The sequence below is a fragment of the Notolabrus celidotus genome, chromosome 4 (genome assembly GCF_009762535.1).
Source record: "Notolabrus celidotus isolate fNotCel1 chromosome 4, fNotCel1.pri, whole genome shotgun sequence".
Lineage (NCBI taxonomy): Eukaryota > Metazoa > Chordata > Actinopteri > Labriformes > Labridae > Notolabrus > Notolabrus celidotus.
In genome coordinates, this window is record NC_048275.1 from 19,853,295 (window position 1) to 19,879,712 (window position 26,418).

General features: G+C 39.6%; 1 protein-coding gene across 8 annotated transcripts in view; it reads right to left on the bottom strand.

The window, feature by feature from the left end:
* The window catches only part of LOC117811598 (calcium/calmodulin-dependent protein kinase type II subunit gamma), an 88,793-nt gene extending 71,670 nt beyond the window's left edge, over positions 1-17,123 (bottom strand). For all 8 annotated transcript variants that reach the window (XM_034681976.1, XM_034681971.1, XM_034681975.1 and 5 more), the window contains exons 1-2: positions 16,915-17,123; positions 13,071-13,165 (exon numbers count right to left, since the gene is read on the bottom strand). In XM_034681976.1, the coding sequence (XP_034537867.1) occupies positions 13,071-13,165; positions 16,915-16,979 (160 nt within the window). In that variant the 5' untranslated portion in view covers positions 16,980-17,123. The remainder of the gene's footprint in view (positions 1-13,070; positions 13,166-16,914) is intronic.
* Positions 17,124-26,418: the final 9,295 nt, after the last annotated feature.

Below are 26,418 nucleotides of genomic sequence, written 5' to 3' on the forward strand. Positions count from 1 at the left end.
TACTCACAGCCAAATTGGGTTGGCAGTGTGGGTATCACAGATCTAGTTATATGACACCAGGTTTACATTTTGTAAAATGAATAGTCAGAAGCATACCCAAATAAAATGATCAGGTATGTGAAGTGAAATATTAGCCACCCCTTAAAAGCAGACTGATCAGTGAAATGTTAGAAAGAGAAAAGTGTGATGAAAGAGAGTAAATGAGGCAGAGAGAGTAGTGTTTAGAAATATGTATCTGTATGCATAATATCAGTATTAATGTAAAATCCTCCTTTTTTTAAAAAAAAAAACTCACCTTATTCTGAAGTGTGGTATAGGTGAAGGGGCCCTGGTGCATGTACTTTGGTCATGCCCCATGATTAATCAGTACTGAAGGAAGATTCCTTGTTATATTGTTAATGTTGTAAAAGGGCACTGTGTCCTAAGCTCTACATTTTAGGAGATTCTACAGTGTTATCTGCTTTTTCAAAACCACTGATTGAATGGATACAAACTGCTATTATGACTGGATGACAGATTATCCTCAGGAATTGGAAGACCGGGAGAACCTCTTTTTCTGAACTGGTTGACTGAGCTGGGCAGAGTAGCTGCATACGAAAGGATGTCTTATAGGATGCATAACAGAACAGAAAAATATCTTCTGAAGTGGGCCGTGTATCTTGATTCGATTAACAGACCAGAATGAAGATCAAGTGTGAAAATTAGAAGTGGTTTTGTATTGTTTTTTATTTTTATGTCAATTGGATCTTATTATTTTTATGTTCCTTTATATGCTAAGCCACTATAGAAGATAGCACCTGCTGAACCCTCTTGGTTAAGGTTTTGTGTGTGGGAGGGGCTGGGGGTGGGGTAGGGATTATTTGTAACAAACAGGTGTGTGTCATATATAACCACTGTTTTGTTTTTGAAAACAAAAATTGAAAGTCAAAAAACTCACCTTATTCTTAAGTAACAGCATGGATAGCTACGCTAATGACAGGTGAAAACCCGTACTGTGGTTCAAAACCTTCAAAATATCACTCAAGGCCTTTTTTAGATCTCACTGTTTGTGGAGCCAAGACTTTCAAAACATATTAATAATGAGGCACTATGACTCAACACCTGTTTACAGACTTTATTAGGTTTATTTTACTGCGCTACTGCTAGTTCAGTTATTTGGATCACTGATGTTGCAGCTTTTGATGTTGTGAGATCATTTAGATCAAAGTTTAGAAAAAGTCCCAGTTTTCAGAGGCTTGTATTTGGAATAACAAAAACAGAGTCTGGTAAAAGGACTTGAGTTTTACACACTAAATCTGAGTGCTCTATGTTACTATTTATTGTACAAGACACCCGATCATTTTAGTTGTCAGGTGCGAAGAATAGGATGCATGTAAACTAGCTGTTACCATGGAGACAAGCGGCCTGATTGACAGCCTGACAGTGAGTGTGATCAGGAATAGATTATCCCAGCCTGTCTGAAGAGTCTCACACACACACACACACACACACACACACAGAAACACACGCACGCACGCACGCACGCACGCACGCACGCACGCACGCACGCACGCACGCACGCACGCACACACACACACACACACACACACACACACACACACACACACACACAGTGCAAGACATCCTTCTCACTATTTTCGTTTCCTTCCCTCTTCCCTTTTTCCTCCTTTCAACCTTCTCTCCTTTACCTCCTACTTCCTTGCCTGTTTCCTTCTTTCCATCCTCATCCTTTGTAGCCCTTTTCCTTCCTTACTTCTTATTTCCTCACTTCCTTAATCCCTAATTTCCTTGATTACCATCCTTTCTGCCACTCCTACCTACTCCTTCCTTCCTTTCTTATTTTCTTACTTCCCTCCAAGCCACCTCCCTTCCTCCCGTAGTTTCCTACCTCCTACCTACCTTTCTTTCTTTCTTTCTTTCTACCTCCACAACCCTTCCTTCCTTAACTTTTTATTCTTCCTTCACTCACCATCTTCCTTACTTTCTTATCATTTTGCTTCCATACTTTAAATTCTTTATTTAATCTTTGACACCAGACTTTCTTGGTTTCTCCCCATTAAATGTCACCCTTCCTTCTATATTTACTATCTATCCTCCTTCCCCACTTCCTTCCTTCCTTCCTTCCTTCCTTCCTATCCTACATCTCAAACCGCTGTTGTCCTTGATCTAACCTCTTTAAAACAATTCTGCATTTTTCATTCTTTTTTTTTCTGTCTTGTTAGAGACACAACGAGTAAAATCTGGAGACTGTAGGTTTACACACACACACACACACACACACACACACACACACACACACACACACACACACACACACACACACACACACACACACACACACACACACACACACACACACACACACACACACACACACACACAGAGTGACACATATTATTGCAGGATGCCTCTCCCATGTGTGTTCACTGTTTTATTGCCTTTTCAATCTTCCAACTGTCGCAATAAATAATCCCAATAAAAACCTCTCCATTTAGAAAACAGCATTACTGCACTGTTGCCGACTTACTTACCTGTAAAGTGTAATTACTGCAGCCGCATCACAATAAATATGAGTCTGGTGGGTGTTTGTGTGAGTGTGCACATCTACAGAGACACACTATTCATTCAGCTATCTCCACTACTATGCCTCTCTAGACATTTCATATTGAAGTCAGTACACACGCCTATGTTTGCTCATTGCAAGGTGATTCGAACTAGATCTGCAACCTACAAATATACTGGTAATCAACTCTGGTGATTACTATCTCAGTGGCTTTGGAGGTAATTGCAGAAACTGTATATATATCAGAAATAGTGACATTACACTATTACACTACACCATTAAAGATGCACAATCTGTCTGTAAATGTGACTGTTTCAGTTCTTAGTAGATTAAAGATTATATCTCAGAACCAAAGGCAAAGTTTAACTGCTGGAGGAGAATCACAAATTAAAGCTTTGTTTGAAGTTTTTGTGCTCGGATACAACAGAAATGATCAGATGAGCTTCTAAACACTCTATGCAATGTTTCTCAGTCAAGGACGTTCTTGAAGCATGAAGGCCACACATGAACAAATAAGCTACCACTGTCAGGAGAGGGGCACCTAAACGGGACCTCCAGCATGACTCACACACACCGACATGACAGCAACTGACAAAGAGGGACAATATACACACACAGATGCACACACATGCACACACACCTCTAATTCAATGCCATGAAGTGCTTGCAGCCAGCTTTCCTACTGGAAAAACCCAGCCAATGTCACTTCAATGACTAGTAGCGTGGACAAGAGCTCGAAAAAATAATGAATTCTGAACATTTTCTTTAAATCTCAACTTTTACCTTTTGAGTTGATTTAATTGATCTGCTTTAAGATGATATAGAATTAGCACATCTGCTTTCACTCCTAAGTAATAAAGATAAAGTGCCCAAAACAGAGCCTACAAACAGCCGGATGCAATAACACACACATGTATTTGACACATAGTTTGTTGTTTTTGTTTGCAGGTTAGACTCTACATTCATTACCTCTTATATTACATTTTTTTACAGGGGGCACTGGTGGCCCAGTGGTCTGAGCATCCCTGTAGTCCTCATAGCAGAGGTCGTTGGTTTAACTCCCACTGCCACTACCATTTGCTGCCCTTCTTTCCCTGCTCTCTACTCCCGACATTTCCTGTCTCTCTTCAAACTTTTTTTTTTACAGGTGATTGGTCGGTGTATGTAGGAAGAAACTAGGGATGCGCAATATTGGATTTTTTGCTGATATCCTATATGCCGATATTTTACAACTCATTATCCCCGATACCGATATTTTTTTTCACACACCCAGTTGCAGAGATCATCAATTCTCTTCTGTGTTGGAATTAGCATACAGTATTATGGTGATATTCTTATCACATTTGTTATGTAATATTAATTTCTTGTGTAAAATAAGAAAAAAAACGTATTACTTAAAACTGCATATTTATCTGACAATTGCTTTCAAACCAAGTTCATACAAAAAGACACATCCTACTTAAAACTTGGATGATGCTCTCCCTGAGACAATCATAACAAAACCCACAACCTGGGCAAATTTGGCCAATTTCACATTTGACATATTGAGTACACCCAACCTCTGTTCACAGGGAACATGTGAAAAGTGCAACTGTACAGCAATTAAACCCAAATTAAATAAAATGGTTCACTCTTTGACAGTAAATGTGCCTAAATGAGTCAGCTACATGTACCTTACAGACTGCTGCTTAAATTCAAATTTAACCCAAAACATGAGCCCAACATGTGTGCAGCAGCCCATTATTTTATCAGTTAATTATATCGGTGGATATCGGCGTGTTGGCGGATATTCGATAGTTAATTTTAAAGCCAATATCAGCCGATACTGATAATGTGCCGATAATATTGTGCATCCCTAGAAGAAACACCTTCAAAGTAGTATGAAGTACTCATGTATGCTTTTGACAGACTTATTGAGAGGGGAGAGCTGTAGGATGAAGGGAGTATTTTGCATATATGTTATGTAGAAAATGGTGTTCAGAAGCTGGAGCAGCAGAAACGAGCATTGTTTCTTTTCTGAGATCTTATACACCAAAGGAACATAGTTTGGAATAATTGATGAAAGCAATATTTGTAGTGGCTGTACTGTTGCCATTCTGTCAAACACTTACACTTATTAGGTACTGGCTTGTCAAGTGACTTTCTTGTGATTAATCAATCCCCTTGATATGAATTATATGGCACTAGTTTGTAAATGAAAATTTAATTCTCGTTGGCTCCTGCATGATGCCATATGTTTCGGACAGGGGGTATAATGATGAGCAGACTAAGAGAGAAAAAGAGGGCAGTGTGAGTATGAAAGGAGTAAAAAACACACGGAACCTCAAGACACATAAACACACAACACACACACACACATCACCTAAGTACTGTTTCTCCCAAAGCCTCTGAAAGTAAGGAGGAAGACTTACATGATGCATGTGTAACGATGCACTATTTCTGTTTTGGAGCACATAATCCTGACCATCTCACTCGCTTTCCATATCTACATCGTTCTCTTTTCCACATATGACTCCCTCTCTCTCATCAAATATTCACAGTTGGTCCCATTAAACATTCACTGCGCAGCGCTGCTACGTTTATCCGCCCTCCGTCAATCAGCCTCCAGCGAGTGCACTAGAAGCCCACCGAAAGCCTGAAAACCACAGACACACACAGACACACACAGACACACATCGTCTGCCTGCACGGCCTAAGATGTGGCAGCGTTGCAGACGAGAGTGAGGGATGAATATTAAGACAAAGATTGAGGGAGAGAAAAAAAATGAGGAGACAGACAAAAAAATCAAGAGAAAATAGTAAAGGGAAAAATGAAACTCGTGAAAAAAAATCTCAAGAAGACAGAAGTGTGATGGTCCACTCCTCAGCTCTTGTCCATGTTCAGTGAGAGCCAAGCAGCCTTGCACCTCAATAATTCAACAGTGGGACGAATGCCGCCAGCCTCTCCTCCCTCCCTCTCCTTCTGCCTTTCCCTGACATCACAAGGCCTTACCTAATAAAAGTGTAAAAATACTCACAATTCGTGACACATAATTGGAGCTAAAAATAACATTAAACACTGCAAAATAGATCACATCTTCCAGTTTGGTTTTTTTTGGAGGCGAAGACTTAACAGAAAGTATTTCAGCCACATTTTTAGCAGACTGTTTGATGCACTTTTGACATAACAGAGGTGCTCTTATTTATATACACTTATTTATAAATATTTTATATATATCAATATAGCTTTCACAGGGCTACATGCAAACAGCTTACATTTCAGTCCAAGCAGACATTTGACTCACTTTTAAGTTGCTGGAAGTCCAATATTTTGACCCTGAATGGGTGACTGTATTGGGCTCTGTGTGCTACCAAATCATGGGTGACCTACATTCAAACTGTGCCTGAATTTAATTAACTGATCTTTAATCAGCTGCTGAGAAAGGCAGCAAAAAGTCCTGTTTGAGAACGTGGCAGCAAAAAGTTTGGGGCATTTTTGCTTGAAAACTGAGAGACACCGCTCCACATGAATACCTACAGCAGAAAATAAAAGATGAAACCAGTTGAATTAATGAAAGGTAATATAAAATGCACTGTTCATCAGCTTCAAGTTGTAAGTCGGACAAAGCAAAAGTCACATTGGGTGATCTCTGAGTGTCGTTGTGAGAGGTTACTTTTCGTTTCATTTACCGTAACATACAGTATATTCACATCAGTAGATGCAGTAAAAGAAGATGATGACGCTGAGCTCCATAAATGGAAAGCTGAGATAGCAAAAGCAAATGCTGACGTGTTTATAACCATGTAGATATGCAAGGTTTTCTTTTTTTGTATTTTTAGATGAAGCTCTGCATGAACCTAATGTAAGAAAAGAGATATGAAAATATCTACCCAAACTTCCTTTTATTGAATTCTTAGCATTAAGCCACTGACTTCTCGTTCTTTATCTTGGTACAAAGTAGAATCAAGCTTCCACATCATGAGATGAACAGAAGTCATGTCTCATCATAAAAGCTCCAGAAAGCAGAACACTTTATCTGCTCTTTATATCAGAGGGTGCACAAACGTCTGTAAGAGCTCTCCACCACCAAATCAAGTGAAGCTAAAAAGGCAAACTTCCCTTCTTGACTTCTGCTTCCCACCGTTTTTATCAGGTAGTGACGGCTGCCTCAAGCTAACCATGACTGTCATTATCAACTTCTGTAAAATGATGCAAGACTCACTTATTAAACACAAAATAACAGAGTCAGGGACCTTCGGTACTATAGTCCAGTAGACCAGTAGAGTCTGTATGTCTGTAGGAGGTATTTAAAATATAGAACAAGAAATATGCTGATTTTAAGGGTTTATGTAATGGGCTGGTTATTAGCTACAAACTGTTGCCAGGCAACCACTAGGGACTTAGGGAAGTAGCTGATCTGACCGAGAAATGACCCCCCGCCACAATCGGGAGTTCTTACTTTTATATATTGTTTTTTTTATGTAGAGAAAGCAAACAATAAATGTCATGTTGATCGAGGAGGTTTTAAACTTTGGAAGGCAGACTTAGTAGCTCCAGGCTAGCTGTTTCCCCCTGTGTCCAGTCTTAATGCTACGCTAAGCTAACTGTCTGAAGCCTTTAATTTGAAGGGCAGATATAAGAGAAGCGTCAATCTTCTCACTCGTTATCAGAAAGAGGGTATGAGCCTGTGTCCAAATTAGGGATGCTCACAATTAACAACTATTGACTATCGATTAATTGATTGTTAAGAACTTACTTGAAAACATTTTTTGTTTTGATTTTATATCATGTTGAACAAACATCATGTGGTCTTATATTTGGTTCTGCTGTCAGGGAGGTGTTTTAAGTTTAAAGCATGTTTCGATGTGATTCAGCTGACTGAAGATGTTGCGCACAGCGGAGATGCTCAGCTGGGGCTGCAGCTGAGTGACAGGTATTCACGAGCGCTTTTTTTCCTCAGCTGCCGGACAGATTATGACCCGGTTGCGCTCCCGGCTGACACCCGACCGCGTTCACATGCTTATTTTTGTCAATAAGAACGAGTAGACAGAAAACTGGACACTGTGAGTCTGAAATATGTTTCTGTTCAGTTCCTTTGTTGCAGTAAATCCACGTGTTGAAGTCTGAGCTTTCACTTTTCTGACTGTATGTCCGCGGAGATTATGAGCCTGCTCCTCACGTTGATATTCAGCATGTTTAATGTTTTGAACACCTCAATATGATCCGTAGATATTCAATACTGTCAGTTATATACATTGTGTCGTGAAGGAAAATTTGATTCAGGGGAAAAACGTATTTGGCATTGTTTTTGACATGGAAAACAATTAATCGATAATTGATTGTTAACATTTCCAATGATCGATCACGGAAAATACTTGAAATGTACATCCCTAGTCCAAATTGTTATATGACGATAACTCAGTCAATCAGTTGTTATGCCACTTTGGTGATTTATCAACATGTAATTTCTTGGTCTGGTGTATGATCAGTACCATCATGTATCCAATTTAATTTAATCCAAAGTACAAAATCTGCCCTTTCTTTCATATACTGTATCAATCCAGAACAATAGTTTGACTCTTGGTTATACAATTTAAAATAACATTTATGTATTGTACTGCAGTCTTCATAGCATGCATCTGTGTGAATGTCAGTTAAAGTGACAGTCCGTGTGTGTGTGCGCGTGTGTGTGCGTGCATGCGTACGTGTGTGTGCGTGTGTGTCAGTTTCCGCTCAAGCGGCTGTGCGCATGCATGTGACGCCACACGACCCAGCCGTAATCGCTGACCTCACCACCAGCCAATGTGCCCTCCCTGAGCCACAGAGAGAATAGGGCTTAATCCCGCCCACGCACAAGCACACACACAACCACGCGCACCTCATAAGTACTCCAAAGTTTCCCCGACATCAAACCACCTAAAAGATTTACAGTATGTTCAGGATTTGACCCACGCAGCAGGAAAAGACTCTTCATCTGCATTGTGTGTGTGTGTGTGTGTGTGTGTGTACATTTGTTCACTTGCAGGTGTAAAGCAGTCTGCTGCAGTGCTCTTAATAGCATGACAGCAGGGCTTCATGTGATTGGCCAAATGGTGAGAATATATGGTCCGTGTTTCGAGGCCTCATCAAAAGGGTGAAATGCTTGGGACTGTCCCAAACTGAAACCATTTTGGGAAGGGATTCAAACAGAAAAACGAGCCATCCTAGGGGTAAACCTACCTCTTACAGCATCACTTTTCATCATAGGTTTAATACCGGATGGTGCAGCCGATAAAGGTAAAGCCCAGTTACTACACTTCCTTCTTCTGGTAGCAAGAAAAATGTTAACCAAGTCCAGAGAAAGGATTAAAAAAGTTTACCTGATGCAAAAAATAACAGCGAAATTCCATCTGAAATTGGACTTGTTCGAGGTTCTATGGGCTCCTGTCAGTATATACCTTACACTACCGACAGGATAAGAGACTGGTTTATATGATCTCAGTTTGCTTATGTATATTTCTTTTGGTTAATTTTGGTTATGTCAGTAAATACATTCATTGAGAAGTATGTGATAGGTTAACGAATGCTTATGTGTTAACGGACAAATGTATCTGACGCCTGCTTTGAAGAAGCAATTTTTCCCCTCTAATTTTAAATAGTTGCTGCGCTGGTGGCCTAGTGTTCTAGGCGCCCCACGTACAGAGGATACAGTCCTCGTCGCAGGGGTCGCCGGTTCGATTCCCGGCCTGTCGACCATTTCCTGCATGTCCTTCCCCACTCTCTACTCCCCACATTTCCTGTCTCTCTTCAGCTTTCCTATCAAATAAAGGCAAAAAGGCCGAAAATATAATTTTAAAAAAATGAAAAAAAAAAAAAAATTCTCCTCTTTATGTGGTTGAAGATGTTGTAATAATTTTTAATTTTTTTTATTTTATGTTTGCCGAACTGTAAATAATTCCTGTAAAAAATTCACCGTGTTTCAACAACTGAGATATGTATTTATATATGGTATGTGAAGCTGAATAAAAAATGTCCACACAAAAAAAGGGTGAAATGCATGATCAAAGTGGATGAGGATGAAAATATGTTTTTTCATGCATTTATCCAAAAGAAATATAAAATGAAAACTGTGTATTTACAAAAGTTAGAAAATGCTTGCAGTTGAACCATGAGCTGTGTTGAATGTTTACAATGGAAGGTTGCTTTGTCTTTGTTTTCTACTTGAAATCCCCTGGGCGAGCCTGCAGATGTTTAAAACCTGTGTGATTGTCCGACAGCTCATTTCAGTTGTCTTCATTAAGAACATTGTAATGGCCTAAAGAAGAAAAGCATCAAAAGAGAAGAGATGCTGAAGCTGTTAATAAAAAGAAATATCATTGAAAGACTGTGTTCATCTTTTTTCACTTGGTAAGACATACTGAGTGTTTGGAGTTGAGACCGAGTGAACATGCTTCTTGTGTCGGTAAAAGACACAAACTGGCAGCACCGGCATGTATCAGCTGTGATTAAGGACATTGCGCAGTGGAGGACAGACTGATGTGTGTGTGTTTCACAATGAGAAACTGTAGACAGACAGGCCGTGTACACATTTAGTGTGAGAAATGTTCAGTGCGTAGGTGAGAAAAAAATGTGAGCAACTGTGCAAGTGAGAAAAGTGAGAAAAGTGCACGATTCAGAAAGAGACACACACACTCATACTCACACACACACACACACACACACACACACACACACATACACAACATGATCTCTCTGCCAGACAGCCTATGGGATGAAGAGTTTCACCCCTGCTGTTGCCGGGTTACAAGCTCCAGACCACAGCCAAGACAGACACACACAGACACACACTAGATCAAAATGCCTGGTGAGAGGGGTTTTTAAGATCTCTCCTCTAATCAATCCTTTGTTTACAGCGAACAGAAGGAGAGGAAGGAAGAAAACTACTTAAAATGGAGGGAAAATGACTTGGGTGGGGGTGTTTGAGACAGACAGAGAGGCAGGGAGCGAGACAGAGCAATTCAGCCTGCGTCCCCTCTGGGAAAAGAGCAGCCCAATCAGTCCAGAATTGGCCCTGATCTGCAGCTCATATCATCACTCAACCCTGTGGTGGCCCGGCTCTGACGCTTACTCAGACAAACACTCAGCGCACACACACACACACACACACACACACACAAACAGGCGCACACACAGTCTGCAACTTGTTCACGCACACACAGACGAGAAGAGAAACTGTGACAGATCCATGGAAATCATGTGCAAACACCAAACCAAAATAATCAACAGACAAAAGATGCTTGGATTGAGATACATGGCAGAAGGAGTGCTATGACACACCAGACAGTGTAACAGGCTGATTAATGACAGCAACAATAAACCCACTGCAAATACTGAAGCACAGGTGGTGTTTCAACATGTGTTGTCCTGCTGCATTCACTCACACTCACGCACACACAGGCTGGCAGACAACGCAAACTTCTCAATCCTGAACTAACCACGGTGATGTAGGTAGACACTTGTGACTTATTGACTTGGGTTTGGGTTTAAAGTTGCGATGATACTGTTTTCAACAAAGTGATAACGAGTGAGATTTGAGGACAGCACAGTTACAACAAGAGGCCAGTCTAAACATATGATCAGACAACAATTTATGCAGTGCGAGTTATGACTACCGCTATCGACTGTGTTTCTTAAATCACATGTGTATGTATAAATGGAGCGCTATGCATTAGCAGACATCCGTACACACTTTTTGCATGAAAGTTTATATTTTTTTCAATAGAAACAACTACTGAATATAAACAACACTGTTTAATTCAGAAATATGACCATCTGTTAAAGAGATATAAATTCCAAGCAAGCGGCAACCTCCGGTCTCAAACTATGAAGCCCATGCGGAAGTGTTATAGACTGCAATACATCGAGAACCCGCTTGAGGCTGGCTGCAGAAACACCTGAAACCACATAGATACCAATTCAAAAAAGACAATCTTTGCAGCATTAATAAATATGTTTACAGCCTGGTTCAAAAAAACGGTTTGGCTCTACGTAACTAATTTCTCTATCAGCACACACTGTACGGGGGATGAATTTTTTTCTAATGCAGCGGTTCAGAAGATATTAAGATTACAAGTTTTTGCCCAAATAAGGACATGACTGACTTGACTCCTGGACAGGGAACATATAGCTGTTGGCTAGGAGGCTCAAGGAGGCTCAAACTCCGCCCCTTTGCATCTCACTATGCCTGTTGAGTTCCACACAGGAACAGATGGGTGACGTCTACTACTATGTCCATTATTTATACAGTCTATGATTCCAAGCCATATCGCAAAGCTCTGCTTTAAAACCAACTCCATGTGATTGTTTTAAAAGTGACATCACTGCTAATAATTCCTTGTTGCATAAGAATGCTTAACAAAAGTTAATGTCATCCATGTATAAGGTAGTCCTTTTTTAATTTGGTACCATAGACTGTATAAAATATGGATGTAGTCTCCGTGACGTCATCCATCTGTTTCTGAAGTGCTGTTTTGAAGCTGATTGTAGGCGGGAGCCATATTGGAAATGCTGAAGTCAACCTAAAGGCTTGAGCTAGTTTAAGGTAAAGAAGCAGACTTTGAGCCTCCTAGCCAACAGCTACAGTGCTTCCGCCTGTCATAATGGAAATCTCATAATCTCAATACCTTCGAAATTGCAGCGTTATGAAAAAATTCACCCCCCGTACAGTGTGCGCCGATTGAGAAATGAGTTATCCAGACTACATTTGCCTTGGTCTTGGTCTTGACTCGGTCTCGATCCCTAAATGTCTTGGTCTTGTCTTGGTTTCGGGGCACTCTGGTCTCGGTTAATGTGGTCTTGACTACAACAGTAGTATGTGGTTTCCGTACTTCTTGAGCCAGCCTCAAGCTGACACCTGAGAAACTGCAGTTTTTAACACTTCCGCATTGACTCCAATTCTCGCAGGGTTCGGAGGTTCCTGCTTGTTTGGTACAGAAAACTGCATGTTTCACATCTACAGTACGAACAGTGGGTCAAAGTTCATCCAGGAAGTCCCTTTCCAAATTTGTCTCACCTCAGGCTTTGTTTCTCACTATCCATGTTTCTAGCTTTTTTTGCAGTATTCCAGCACTACTGCGTCATCCTTCGATTCCACATATTTACTTACTTAGGGTCATGTTGTCATAACCAGAACTAACGCTGGTCTAAAGAAAAAAAAAACAGAACTTTCCTTTATCTCATGCTTCAAGCTACTGTCAGCATTGAGAGTATTTTGGGCTAAAGGGTCAAGCTGGCGCACGTACAAGACCAACAGTAACCATAACAAACCAAACATGGTTGCACACACAACTGCCAAAGATCACTGAGCAGACCTCCGACTCTTTAGGAATCTGCACTGACAAGGAATGGACAAAGCACCTACACTCCTGCTGTTCAAGAAATGAAGCAACAAAACTGCTGCTGATTTGTCTGAGCAGCAGTTACCATACATTCATGATTCTCACTGACTGTAAATGCTGAGCTACACAAAGGAGTATGAGCTGCACTTACCTCTGGCTGAGAGCTTTTTTGTGTTAATAATTTTGGCAGCATACTCCTGGCCGGTGGACTTCTTGACACAGCGGCGGACGACTGAAAAGGCACCCCTGGAGAAGAAAATAATAATTGAGATGACAGATCAGAGACATGTCTTAAATAACACAACAAAACTGTGTGTGTGTGTGTGTGTGTGTGTGTGTGTGTGTGTGTGTGTGTGTGTGTGTGTGTGTGTGTGTGTGTGTGTGTGTGTGTGTGTTAAAGGACAAAGTGAATAACCTTTGCGCTTGACACAAAAAGGGCATGCATTAATCACATTGAACTCAAGAAAGAGGAAGGGAGTCACATGCATAATTAATACTGTCTGATATTCTGAGTATGAGATGTGAGAAGAGGTCCTCTGTGCGAGTGTTTGACAGAGGAGGGAGAGCGCTCATCATTAGCTCACAAGAAGAAATGTGGGTAGGGCTTGAGGCTGCAGGATACCGTTTCAGTGTCCACGTTTGTGCAATGGTCACAGGACATGCTGTGTCAGTAAACAAAGTGGAGCACATCATGTTACTCGTTGATGGTGATACCACATGAAGACTCCTAGCGTTAGAGCTGGGCGATATTGAAAAAGATGTTATCACGTTAACATTTTTCATATGAGTCGACATCGATAATTTTCACAGTAAATATCAAATCATTCATTCATATCATTTTAAAGGCAGATTTTTTTCTCCTGAGTGAAAGTTGAAGATACCAGACAGTTTGTTACCTTGTATCTGGGATTTAGTAGTCTAGTAAATAGCCAAAATATCCTAACTAATGAGGTTTAGTGGCCTTTCTTGTTGAGCATGTTTTCCCTTCGCTTTGAGCTGCTGAGCTGAGGTTTTGCGTTTTCTTCGTTGTCGCTGTCGCTCGTTTCAGCTGTTTACATTCCGCTCCAAACGTCTTTAAGCCCCGCCTACCTCTCACCTTGCGACACGATTGGCTGTTCCATGCCGACTTCTTCTTCTGTTTAATGTTTGGTGGGAACCATAGACTGTATAAAATATGGATGTAGTATCCGTGACATCACCTATCTGTTCCTGAGCGCTGTTTTGAAGCCAATCGATGGCGGCAGCCATATTGGAAATGTGGAACTCAACCATGCATAGTGTGACGTAAAGAGGCGGAGTGTGAGCCTCTTAGCCAACAGCAATGTGTTCTCGACCGGGAGTCAAGTCAGTCATGTGCTTATTTGGGCAAAAACTCGTAATCTTAATATCTTCTGAACTGTCACGTTTCTGCAGCCAACCTCAAGCGGATTCTCGATGAACTGCAGTTTATAACACTACCGCATGGGCTTCATAGTTTCAGACTGGAGGTTGCCGCTTGCCACTAGCTTTTCCAGTAGTTGGGGGGTGTAATTACAGGTTTAAATATACATATATATACGATATCGTTTTATCGCCCAGCCCTACATAGCGTTCTAAATTTCCATTATTTTCATGTTAGAAGTTCAACCCCTCCTCCAGAGAACATGGTTAGCTGACCACTGTATATGAATAAGAGGTGTGGAGGCTGTGACAAAACCACAAACAATAATTTAAGGTTTGAAACACAGGCACTGTTCAGTGCTCTCACGCTGTCTGTCCCTCAGAATACAACGGAAGGCTCCAAGTGTAATAAGTTCAGAGAGTTTCAGTTAATGCTCGATTCATCATTTGCAATGATGCTGTGTCTCTGTTACAACCTCTTCAGTCAGCTGCAGAACAGCTTTGCCATCTCATTCAACCTCCTTAGCTTTTACAAAGACAATACGGCATCACAGAGCTGAATTAGTCCCGTTTTGAAGTCACTGTGTAAAAGGAGCTAGAGCAGGGGTGTCAAACATGCGGCCTGTGGAACGACTTTGCAAAGGGAAAAATTACTTGCTGTTTGCATAATCCAGTTGAGATTCATAAAGACTTTTTAGAGCACTATAAGATGATCCACTAACTATTAACACTAAAGGCTGATTTATACTTCTGCGTTGAATCAACGGCGTACCCTACGCCGGGGGTCCGCGTAGCTCCCGTACCTACGCCGTGGCCTACGCACGTAGCTGACGTGCACCTCCTCCAAAATGTAACTCCCCGTAGAGCCGACGCGGACCGCAAGCTCGGTCCGCTCGGCGGCTTTGTCTTTAACGCATTTACAACACTTCCGGGATCCTGGACATCGGCCGCACATCAGCCGTGTATTTCATCTCCTCCTCTCTATTCTTCATGTAATCATGTCTGTATGATAAACAGCAACATGTATCAGCTGTAGATAAACATAACACGCTCTGAATCTCTGTGGAAAAGTAAACAGAGATCGTAGCGGGACCGGAAGCAGGCGGCCGGCTATCAGAGAGACCGCACTGCCCTCAGGCGTTTCGGCGGAGAATTGCTGCGCGACACGGACACACCGAAGCACAAGTATGTGGGGCTCATGTCCGCGTCAGCCCCTGCTGCGTAGGGGAGACGCAGAAGTATAAATCAGCCTTAACACTACACCCCTGCATACAACACTGTCCAGCAAGCAGACTGTTCCTGCTGGAGCTGAGGGGTCCAAAATAGTTAACTTTACCTTCTTCATTATTATAATCTATCTGTTGTTTTGCAGTAAACATTAGACACTGTGTCAGATGAATGGGGAACCTGTGTGTTTGGTGTGTTCGCAGCGGGTTTCATAGCTTAAAGAGTAAAATATTCGGCCCACTATGAGACTCATCATGGCAAAAAATACAACAGCTGTTTTTGTAAAAATATAGTTCATTAATGTGAACATTTTCAGAATGTACTTGTACTTTTTTGCACTAAAACAAAGGGAAACATTTGGAGTTGTCCTTCTCTATAGGTTATTATGTTAGGATTTTGCTGGTCCAGCCCACTTCAGATCAACTCGGGCTGTATGTGGCCCCTGAACTGAAATTAGTTTGACGCCCCTGAGCTAGAGTCTCTGATGACTGAATCAAGCGTTGAAGAAAACTTTTAGAGTACTTAAGTGATAGGAATTCAACTAATATTCTTACAACACTATTTATAGCTGTCAGCATCTCCTGTATGAAAAGGAAGCTATCACGATATCATTTTATTTATTTTTTAAAATCTAATTTCATGCAGCAGCAGGAGAAAATCATGTACAATTCAACTGTGTCCTCGTTGCCTGCTGGTATTATTGCACAGATTGCTCCTTTAACCTCATGCTGTCGGCTGTGTTGGTAGGCGGAGCAGCTTTATTAGCCACACGCAGAGATTAGATGTTACAAAGTGGCTTTGTGGCCAGGATATACGCTGTAAAACCTATGCATCCTCTCGTGTTTTAATCCTGAATGCCGTACTAAAGCGCGTGTCAAAAATGTGCAGTGTTTTGTTTTTTTTTGCAGCAAAACCTGGTCTTCATTTTTGATGCTCGTGACTTGATATATACAGTAGCTCTGCAGTCTGCTCAGAAATGCACAAAAACAGCGCTGAATGATTAAAGAGGAGCGCGAGGATGCCACCAGGCAACCTGCAGATAAATTGACAAACAAGTTGCTCCTAAACGCGGATGTTTCTCACCTTTGCTGTTACAAAGAGAGTCAGTAATGGTGCAGTACACCTTTAAACACGCATTCGAGGATTAAATAGAAGCCTGTGTGGTGCTAACATGAACCTGCCTGCAGCTTATTGTTGCTAAGGTGTCTCCTAATACCCTTCCCTGGGTTTTTGACAGCCCCTCTCGTGCCCTGTCAACACTGAAGTCAACGCGCACAATGGCAGCAGCAGCAGCAGCAGAGAAGAAAACGTGCAAACACACACACACACATACACACATACACATACTCAATGCAACAAGAGCAGCAGTAGCGCAAACGGTCGCTTACTTTCCGAGCTCCTCGTACAGCTGGTACTCGTCTGTGAATCTGGTCGAGGTTACAATTGTAGCCATGTTGACTGAAATGACGAGGGGAGAAGGGGGGAATCGGCTCGCGCTTCAGTGGCCGCCTCGCGCAGGTTTCAGGAGGAGAGCTCGTGAAGGCAATGAGAGGGGGGAAGAGAGGCTCGAGCTCACAGAGAGAGAAGCAGGGAGTGGGAGGAGAGAGACGGAGGAGAGGGAGTGGGAGGAGAGAGGGAAGCCTAGCTGTAGTAACAAAGATCCTCTATTCACTAGATGAGTAACTCTGTGAGTTAAAAAATAACCTATTACAAAAACTGGATTTGCAGAAGTGGGCGTTTACATTATGATATTATGCAGAGCCGGTCCTAACCGACTTGGTGCCCGAGGCAAGATTTTAACTGGTGCCCCTTGTATTATCACCAACTCCAACAATCACATCACATGTACATTTACTTATCTTTAATACTGTCTGCACCTTAATATCATTTGCACTATTATCTATTTACCATTTCCATTATTAAACTGTCACGGCACTGCACTAAATGCTCTGTGTACATAGGCTTTTTTTAACTGTATGTTATTATAATTGTATTGTATTTTATATTTAAATGTTTTGCTACTTAAGAGTTGGAAGAGAGAAACAGCATCTTGATTGTCCTGTGTGTCTTCGCATATGTAGTGAAAATTGACAATAAAAAAACCTTTGAATCTTGAATCTTGAATCACTTAAAGACACCTGACATACAGCTTTATGTTTTACAAGTTTCCTTTATTTTAAAATAAAAATGAACGCTAAAAGAAGATTAATAAAATGGTAATAACACTGATATCTAGCAGGAAAATAATTTTACAATTTCAAAATGCATAATGTGATAGTAGTAGAATTTATTCAGTCATTATATAACACAATCATTTTCACAGTGCAGACACTTTAAACAAAGCAACAGTAATGTATTAAGTGATGACTGAAAAGGCAGAAGCAACATTCTTATTTAAGCCTAGCCTACATTTTCTATCTAATTAAGCTAACAGCTTCCAAAGTGTAAAGAAAAACAACAACAAAACAAAAACAAGTAAATCATGAACACTTAAAGACTTCAAAAACTGATTTGCATACCATTATTTTTAAAAACCAAAAGTGAATCACGAGCTTTTAAATGTTTACTGGCATTCTGCGATTTAACCCAAAATTAAATTAGATAAAACAATATTGTTTTTCCTATTATCTTCACATTTTCTTCCTCACTCATTTAGCAGCGCCCCCCATGTATGGCCGGCGCCCCTAGCATTTGCCTATACTGCCTATGCCACGGGCCGGCCCTGATATTATGCATCACCTGTTATGATATTTCTGGGTCGTAACATAACTCAAAAACACTGGCCTTTAAATCAATGTCATTTCCTCTGAGACAAAACAGATAAAACATCACCCTGTTGATAAGTGGTTAGTCATAATCACAAGAAAAAGTCATGTTTGGCCGATTAGATAAATATTTACTTTCATCTAATAATCAATTGATTTTTTCCTCATACTACAGTTTTTTGATGTCACATATTTGATGCTTTAAATCCCAAAATAACGTATTTTTCAAATCCAAAATAATTACATTTCATGTAATTCTGTAGGCTTTCAACATGCATCTCAATAGTTTTGTAGTTTCCATCTCTTTTTTTTTTTCCTTTTTTGTTAAGTTGTGAAGAGTTACACTTAAGAAAGAACTGACAGCCCTGTTAATGGCTCATAGAGTCAGTGTTCTACTGATACATTCACTAACAAGTGACTAGATGATGATTGATGCGTTTTCCTACAAAAATATCATTCTGTTTGGGGGGCATGTCGTCAATAACCTTAGTATGGAGAAAAATAACCAGATCGAGGTAGCGTAGACAGGAAGACGTGAACAGCAAAGATTTTAAAGTTTCTTCTCAAGGGTCATACGTCTCCAACAAATTTCATGACAATTCATTCAATAGCTGTTCAGATATTTCAGCATTTGCCTGCTGTGTTTTTCTTTTTTTTTCAAACAACAAATTTTATCCGAGTGATACCTCTTTCTGCTTTCTCTTCTCTGGCAGTAGTGGAGGTAGGGATGAAAGCCACGCGAGATCTTTTCTGATGGACTCAGAGCATCAGATTCAGGTTCAGCTCTGCCATATTCTTCCTCTATTTCTTAAATACATTCTCAAAGAAAAAAACTGACACCAGATCAGCTGATAAGAGCTGAATCCTTGGAAGGACCAAGTCATGTAGGGAGATGTAATGCCGCAATATTTTAATATTGGCACAGAGCAATGAGCTGCATGTGCACACTATACTATGGTTTCATATCCTAAAAGGGGCCTCCCCCCATATAATTGGAATCAGTCACAGCTCTAACCGTGGCTTCAGCAGACAAAAATGATTCATTGTATAAATTATATTATCACTATTTCCCCCCTAATGTGAGGCATCTTATATCATTTTCAACAGAATTCTTCTTATGTAACAGGCTCATGTATTTGATACACAACCTTCTAAAACATTTTTTTAATTCAAGTATTGGTTTTTGACGTTTTTTTCCCAAGCTTTGAAGTTTACATTTGTAAAACTCTGAAATGTTGGTATAATCCCATGGACTGTATTTACAGTCTATATATAATCCCCATTTATGGGATCCTGAATCATTACTTTTAAATAATTAATTTTCTAGCTGAAACAGACAGATAAGGGATTTACTCATTTATGTTTACAGTTTAAAGGCCTAAGTCACTTTGGGAACAAGATTTCACAATATGTCCTTTACTTACCACAAAGCACTAAGGCATCACTGAGTTGACTTTTAGAGAAAAGCTAGATCTCAAAAATGTCAAAACAACATTTTAATGACCAGGTATGCTCTTTCATCTTTCACATTCTTCTACAATGTCCAGTCATTGTCATACCACGCTGTGTTCTTGTAACCTTTAAGGCTGTTTCCTTCTAACGCTGCAGCTGCATTGGCTTCACCTTCACAGCCAAATGCACAAGCTTCCCTTTGTGTTGTGCGTGTGTACCTGTCTGCCATCACAGCGCTGACAAAGCTTTTTTATAATTGCATAAATCATCATCATTATCATCTGTTTTTCCAAAATTTTCCCCTAATCCAATCATCATCAAAACAACACCCCCACTAGAAACTGTCCACAGCACTTTAACCAAGTAATAAAAAGAGTAAATCCAGTATAAACAAAGAAAGAGACAAAGGTTATCTGTTTTTAGGATTTCATCTGTAAACAGGGCCATCAGTGTATGAGAGTTACGTGTGTTATGTAATGGCCTGCTGCACTGTAAAGGTTCATCTGAGCTTTCATGAATATCTTATGAAGGGTATTAATATATCCTCTTGGCACTATGTTGAAGTATATGTGTGTGATCATGGGTAATTACAGCTGCACAGACTCCGGCAAGGTAATGTGAAAAGCTTATGTTTAGAACATATGGTTTGAACTCTGGAAATGTACTGTCAAGCTATAAAATAAAATTCTCACCTTTATGACAGCGGTCATTATCATAAAAGGAGGTTCCCAGTTTTAATGCAACTGTAAAGGGTAATTTGTTTTTTCACTTTGATTGTGTCTTATTTTTAGAAGGTTATCTGCTTTACTCAGTTATGGTACAATTCAAATTGAATTATTTTACTAAAATTGTAGATCATGTTTTATGTTAAAGATAATGATGAGGCATTTGCATCTTTTCTGCAAAGGTGCCTTATGGTTACATACTATTTTGTTTTTAGTTGTTACCAGCATCTCTTTTAGAGATTTATATCAAGTTAAATTTACAGCAGAGTTTTTTTTAAACTATGAGTAGTAACTTCAAAATTCAGCCTGAAAAGAAAAACATCCACATATAACTTACAGCATCCTGTATGCTAAGAAGCCTGGGAGGCAAACCTCAGGGCAACTACTGTGGACTGCAGAGCATCAAGGAAAATATAAGTTCATAGTAAACAGAATATTAATCTTATTCTTTTTGAACTTTATCCACTATGAATACACAATTTGAAAACACTAAAAGTTTCCTCACCTGTCCACTAGACGCCTGAAGTTTTCCCAGTGCGCGTAATCACCTGATGATTGGTCACCTTCCTCTCTTTTGTTTGACAAATCATTCATTTGTGCTGCAGCCACTGTGTTCTTGCCTTTTCTGCCCACTGGATTGTTCAGGTAAACAACCACCCATCTTTTCAAACCTTCTTTATTATGTCTCCATATACATCAACTACAACTTTTACATAAAGCAACCACCTGGAAAAATGTTGAGAATATGACATGCTGTGGTTGCAATGTGATGTTTCCCCCTCGTTTCTTAAATTAAACAGTGGAATATATTTAATATGTCATGTGTACAGGCATGTTATACAGCCCTTTCTTCTCCTCTTCTTCACTCTGCTTTGTCTCTGAACTGTGAATGTGTATCTGGAGCAGTGTTTAGAGAGCTCTGTTGGTGATTAATGAGTGTTTGCAGTGAGCACAGGAGCACTGCGGCCACTTTCTGCCATAATTACAGGGAGCTGCACCGATATGAAAGCCTAATTAGTAGGAGTTCAGAGGTACCGTCCTATTAATTGCTGAATGGCTGTGTTTCTTTGTGATATGCCTGACAGGCGAGTCTTGGACAGGCTGTGCAGCGACAGGTTTGAAGGGTGGGTGGTAACAGTGGTAACAGCATGTAATGAGCAGCAATTCTTAAACTTGTGACCCTTTTATATGAAGCAGTTTTTGTTGCAAACACTTGCATATGAATTCATATGAAGTCCAGGCATCTTCTCCACAAAAACCGTTTCCCCTCTGTATTTATATTATGTTTTAGTTTTTACATTACTTGATAAAAAAAAAAGTTTAGGGGTTTCCTAACTCACATCTGTACGAAGGACATTTTGGGATGACATTTAGAAGCTCATGCTGTGAAATAAAAAACAAAACCCTTCAGATGAAGGTGCTTCATTTTCTGAGGATTTTTATTCATTTGTCTTAAACAAGCGCCCCAAAACAATGTGTGATTAAGTTCAAGCAATACTGGAACTTACAGACTATTGCCTTAAAATAAAGCCTCTAGTAGTCACAGTATTGCCAGCCATTTCATTCCAGCAAATTGGGTTTCCCCTTTTGCGCTCTACACAGACTGTTTTACACGCAAACAATAATAACAGGATTGAAAGCAGCCAGACAGAAAGCACTTCTTTCAATACCAGAATCCATCCACAGCCACAAATTCTGCATTTTTATGCTGAATCCATAGAAAGACATACTGAAGTGACACGGGCTCCCAAGAAAAAGGGAACTTGAAATTGTTAGGCAAGGCAAGGCAAGGCAGCTTTATTTGTATAGCGCATTTCATACACAAGGGCAACTCAATGTGCTTTACATTAAAACATTAAAAGCATTGGAGACATTCAGACAAGCATAAAAGAACACAATTAAAATGAAAAATATGATAAAACAGAAAAGAAAAGGAAAATTAGAAATATATTAAAAATTACATTAAATTTTTAATTTAAAGTGGGTTAAAATAATCTAAGATAGGAAGGCAGTGGCAAATAAAAAAGTCTTAGTCTTTGATTTAAAAGAGGTGAGAGTTGGAGCAGACCTACAGCTTTCAGGGAGTGTGTTACAGAGACAAAATCCACACAGCATCCACACAGCATAAAAGGTGGATGTAGAGGTCAGCATATCAGACCACAAACCCATTTTTTTTTACATTTTTGATTGCTTTGAAAGGCACTGTTAGATGGATGTCATCACATCAGATCAGTGATCAGACAACCAAACCAATGCATCATTCGAGAGGGTAGTTATTAGGCATTTAATAAGACATACTGTCACTTCATTTGGAGGACTTTTGTTAGATTAATTATCATCTTGCAACCCCTCATTACCACAACTTTAAAAGACAACAACAAGAGGAGAAAAGATGGGAGAGCAACCTTGTTACGTAAGTTAAGGTGGGGAGGTAACTAACTCATGCATCACAAGCTATAATTAAGGTAATTGTGTCTTTATGGGTTCTTTCTAACTGTCGTGTCCTTCTGTTCGGATCTGCTGCAGTGGGTATGAGTCTACAGCCCACAAAGACACAACAGCCTTTTTTAAGATAATGATAAGTTGTGGAAGTGTTTAATACATAAACTCAGTTACAGTTTTAATGTTTGAGTACTTCACTTGAGTCTATCCATTTTTTTTACAACTTTATACTTCTACTCTAATAGATTTTGTGGATGTAGGGACAAACAGTGTTCACAGACAATAGTTGGATGTGATTTTGAGCCCATGCAGTGGTATCCACTACAGAGTCATGTCTGTTTTTTGTTTTTATTAATTTGTTTTCTTTTTTAATAATTCACCAATTAGTGTATAAACATGTAGTCGATAGAGACATACTAACAAGTATAAACATTACAAAACATGGAAGGACACATTTATACAGTTGTGAAGAGAGAGAAAACAGAAGAGAAGAGAGGGGGAGGGGGGGGGGGGGGGGGGGGGAACCCAAAACAAAACAAAAGCAAGAAAAAATAAAATAAAACAGCAAAAAAATAAAAAATAAAATGCAATAAAAAACTAAAACTAAAAATGACAAACACAAAAAGAAAACAAAAAGGGAGAACAAAAAAGAAAGAAAGATAATTATAATAATATTAGCAATCAATAAGAGTAGTAATGTGGCAATATATTATAGGATAATAAGAGTAATCACTAAGTAAGATAGCTCTAAGACCAAAGGGGATGAATTATTTTTTTTTAAATAAATAATAATAACTCAGTTGAAAAGAAAGAGAGGAGATAGAAAATAAATCATGTCTGTGTTTTGATGCAGTGTATCCTGAGGGCCTGAAGATCACGGCCATCCAACACTGGTTGGCCTTGTCCCTTTTAGTTTTTCAGGATATCATGTACTTTAGTTAATGAAGTCCCAAAATTCTTCATAATTTTACGTTGAGAAAATAAATGCTCAACCTCTGTGGATACCCTTTTACTCAGTCCTGTTACTAACCTGTTGTAGCTTAATCTATTTAGCTTGGAGATGTTCCACCAGGTGTTTTTTTTTTAGCATAGTAACCTTTTCAATGTTTTGATGAGAGTTTACCAATGTTTTTGAAGTGTGCTGCCAGCATGAAATTTGATATGAGCATATTGTTTTCATAAAACAATAACATTTTTTAGACCTAACATTTGATATGTTATCTTTATACTCTTTTCAATTAAAGATATGTTTTAAATGATTTGAAAATCTGTTTTTTATCAACATATATATTGCATCCCATTGTCTTTAGAACTGCAGTTGTATATCTCATTTTAAAGATCAAGTACAATCAACTCATGCTTTTGCTTCATATGCTCTTAAATTTCCTTACAGTAATGATATTGTCCAGCCGTATTTTGGGGCCTTAGAGGACGGAGGAGAGTGACTCACTCTGCAAGAATGTTTTCAACTTGGCTTAGAGCTGCACTGCATATCTTTCAAGAATCTCTCCTCCCTCATACTGACCAGTGACATCAGAAGACTTTTATGGCTTTAATGAGTGTATGTATGTGTGTGTGTGTGTGTGTGTGTGTGTGTGTGTGTGAGAGAGAGCGAGTCTGTAAATCTGAGGGAGTAACCAATGTCATTCTTTGGCACAACACATAAGTCAAACCTCCCTATTTGTTGCTGAGCCGCTCTGAGAAAGCTGACTGGATGTAATTCAGTATTTTATTTTCCAAGTTTGAACCCTAATAGTTTTCTTGGGAACAGTCTGTCAGGTACAGAACATTAGACTGGACATATTAGCTCTCTTTGATGGCACATCAGAGTGATTTCACTGCGTAATGAGCTGCAGTTTAAGATGCAAGAGATTGTGATAAATGTGTCCCCAGTGAGTCTTTTATACCTCTCTGTCTCACTGAGTACAAAGAGGCGCTGCATTTACTTTAAATGTGGAGAAAATATCCAAATCAAGGCCACAACAAGGAAAAAAAGTTGTATTTAAAACAGTGCAACTAGCCTATAGTGAATAACTTCACGACTCTACCTTCAACTGATTATCCAACAGTGGATATGACAGCTCTCTCCCACGTACTGGATCGCAGTGTGTTCAATTGTGTGCATGTTTATGTGTGTCTGTGTGTGTGACACCTCCTCCGTGATTTATATCATCTGATGGTGCCTTATTTCCACAAGCTATCAGAGTATACTGGGAATCAGATGAGTGGGCATCTAATGATTGTCTTCAGCAGTTCTTCACATGTGTGGGACTCTGAGGGTCTCAGAGCAACATTCCTACTGTTAACCCTCTACAGTTTCATTAAATCTCATCGCCACAGTTTGGTTCTGATGCTGTGAGGTTTTACACTGTCTTTTATGTATAGACATACAAAAGAGGACAAAGGACTTTCAACTTCAATGCTCCTGGGACAGATTTCATAGAAGTAACAAGGACGAAAGAACAAAGTTAGTTGATGTTTAGGTTCACCATAAAAGTCAGGCCTGTGCATCCATATGCCTGTGCTGGTTATGTCTTGCTCTGGTTGGGTGGTTATATGCCAGTTTAACCCTCCTGTTGTTTGTTTCTCTGAAACAGCAATAATGCTCCTGGGCCAATTTGAACCAGGGCATATTCAATTAGGCTATCCAAAAGTGTCAGAACCCCAAAAAATCTAAATAATTTTTTTTTATGTAATTATTATCTTCACTACCAACCATTTAAATCAAGATTTGGTCCATTGGTGTTCTTTAATTCTCACAGATAATGGTTCAATGAGGATAACTCACTCGTTTTTCATTAAAATCAATGTTAAAACTTTTTTTAATGTACGTTGGAAAGCCCTAAATATACATACAATAGTTTTACATTACATAGATTTTTGTTTATTTTATTTTACATTTTGAATTTTTTTATTTTTATGAAGTGATGTTGATAAATGAACACGACTCCTCTTCTGTCACACGCTGCCCAGATTTTTATGCTGCAATTAGCTGGTTTGGAAGGTATATATTGCCTAAAATAGACTTTTAAAAGGGTCAATTTGACCTGCAACATAACAGGAGGGTTAAGCAGGCATCTCCATTTTACAGATCAAAATGCTGGCAAACTGAGTCAGGCTAGGAGATCCCATTTGTCATCTGTACCCCCTGGAAAAATCTTGTTTACAGTAGTAGGTAGTAGAGCTTTACAGTATTTTGGCAGAAGCCATTAGCCATAGATACAGCCCTAGCTAGTGGGGGGGTTGGCTGTGCTACAGCTTAGACAGAACATACGACCAGCATTTCAGACCTACAACAATAAGAATATTGCTATTGATTGGTTTTCTAGAACCAACCACTAATTCTGGTGACAAGCAAGGGTGCTTACGTTTAATTGTCGATTTAACACGCACATTCCCAGTAGACACAGTGTTTAAAAACGTGGATTGGGACTCATGATTTAGATCTTGTTTGTAATAGCAAATGTTTTCCGTTTAGCTCTTATCAGTTGATCAAGGCAATTTTTCA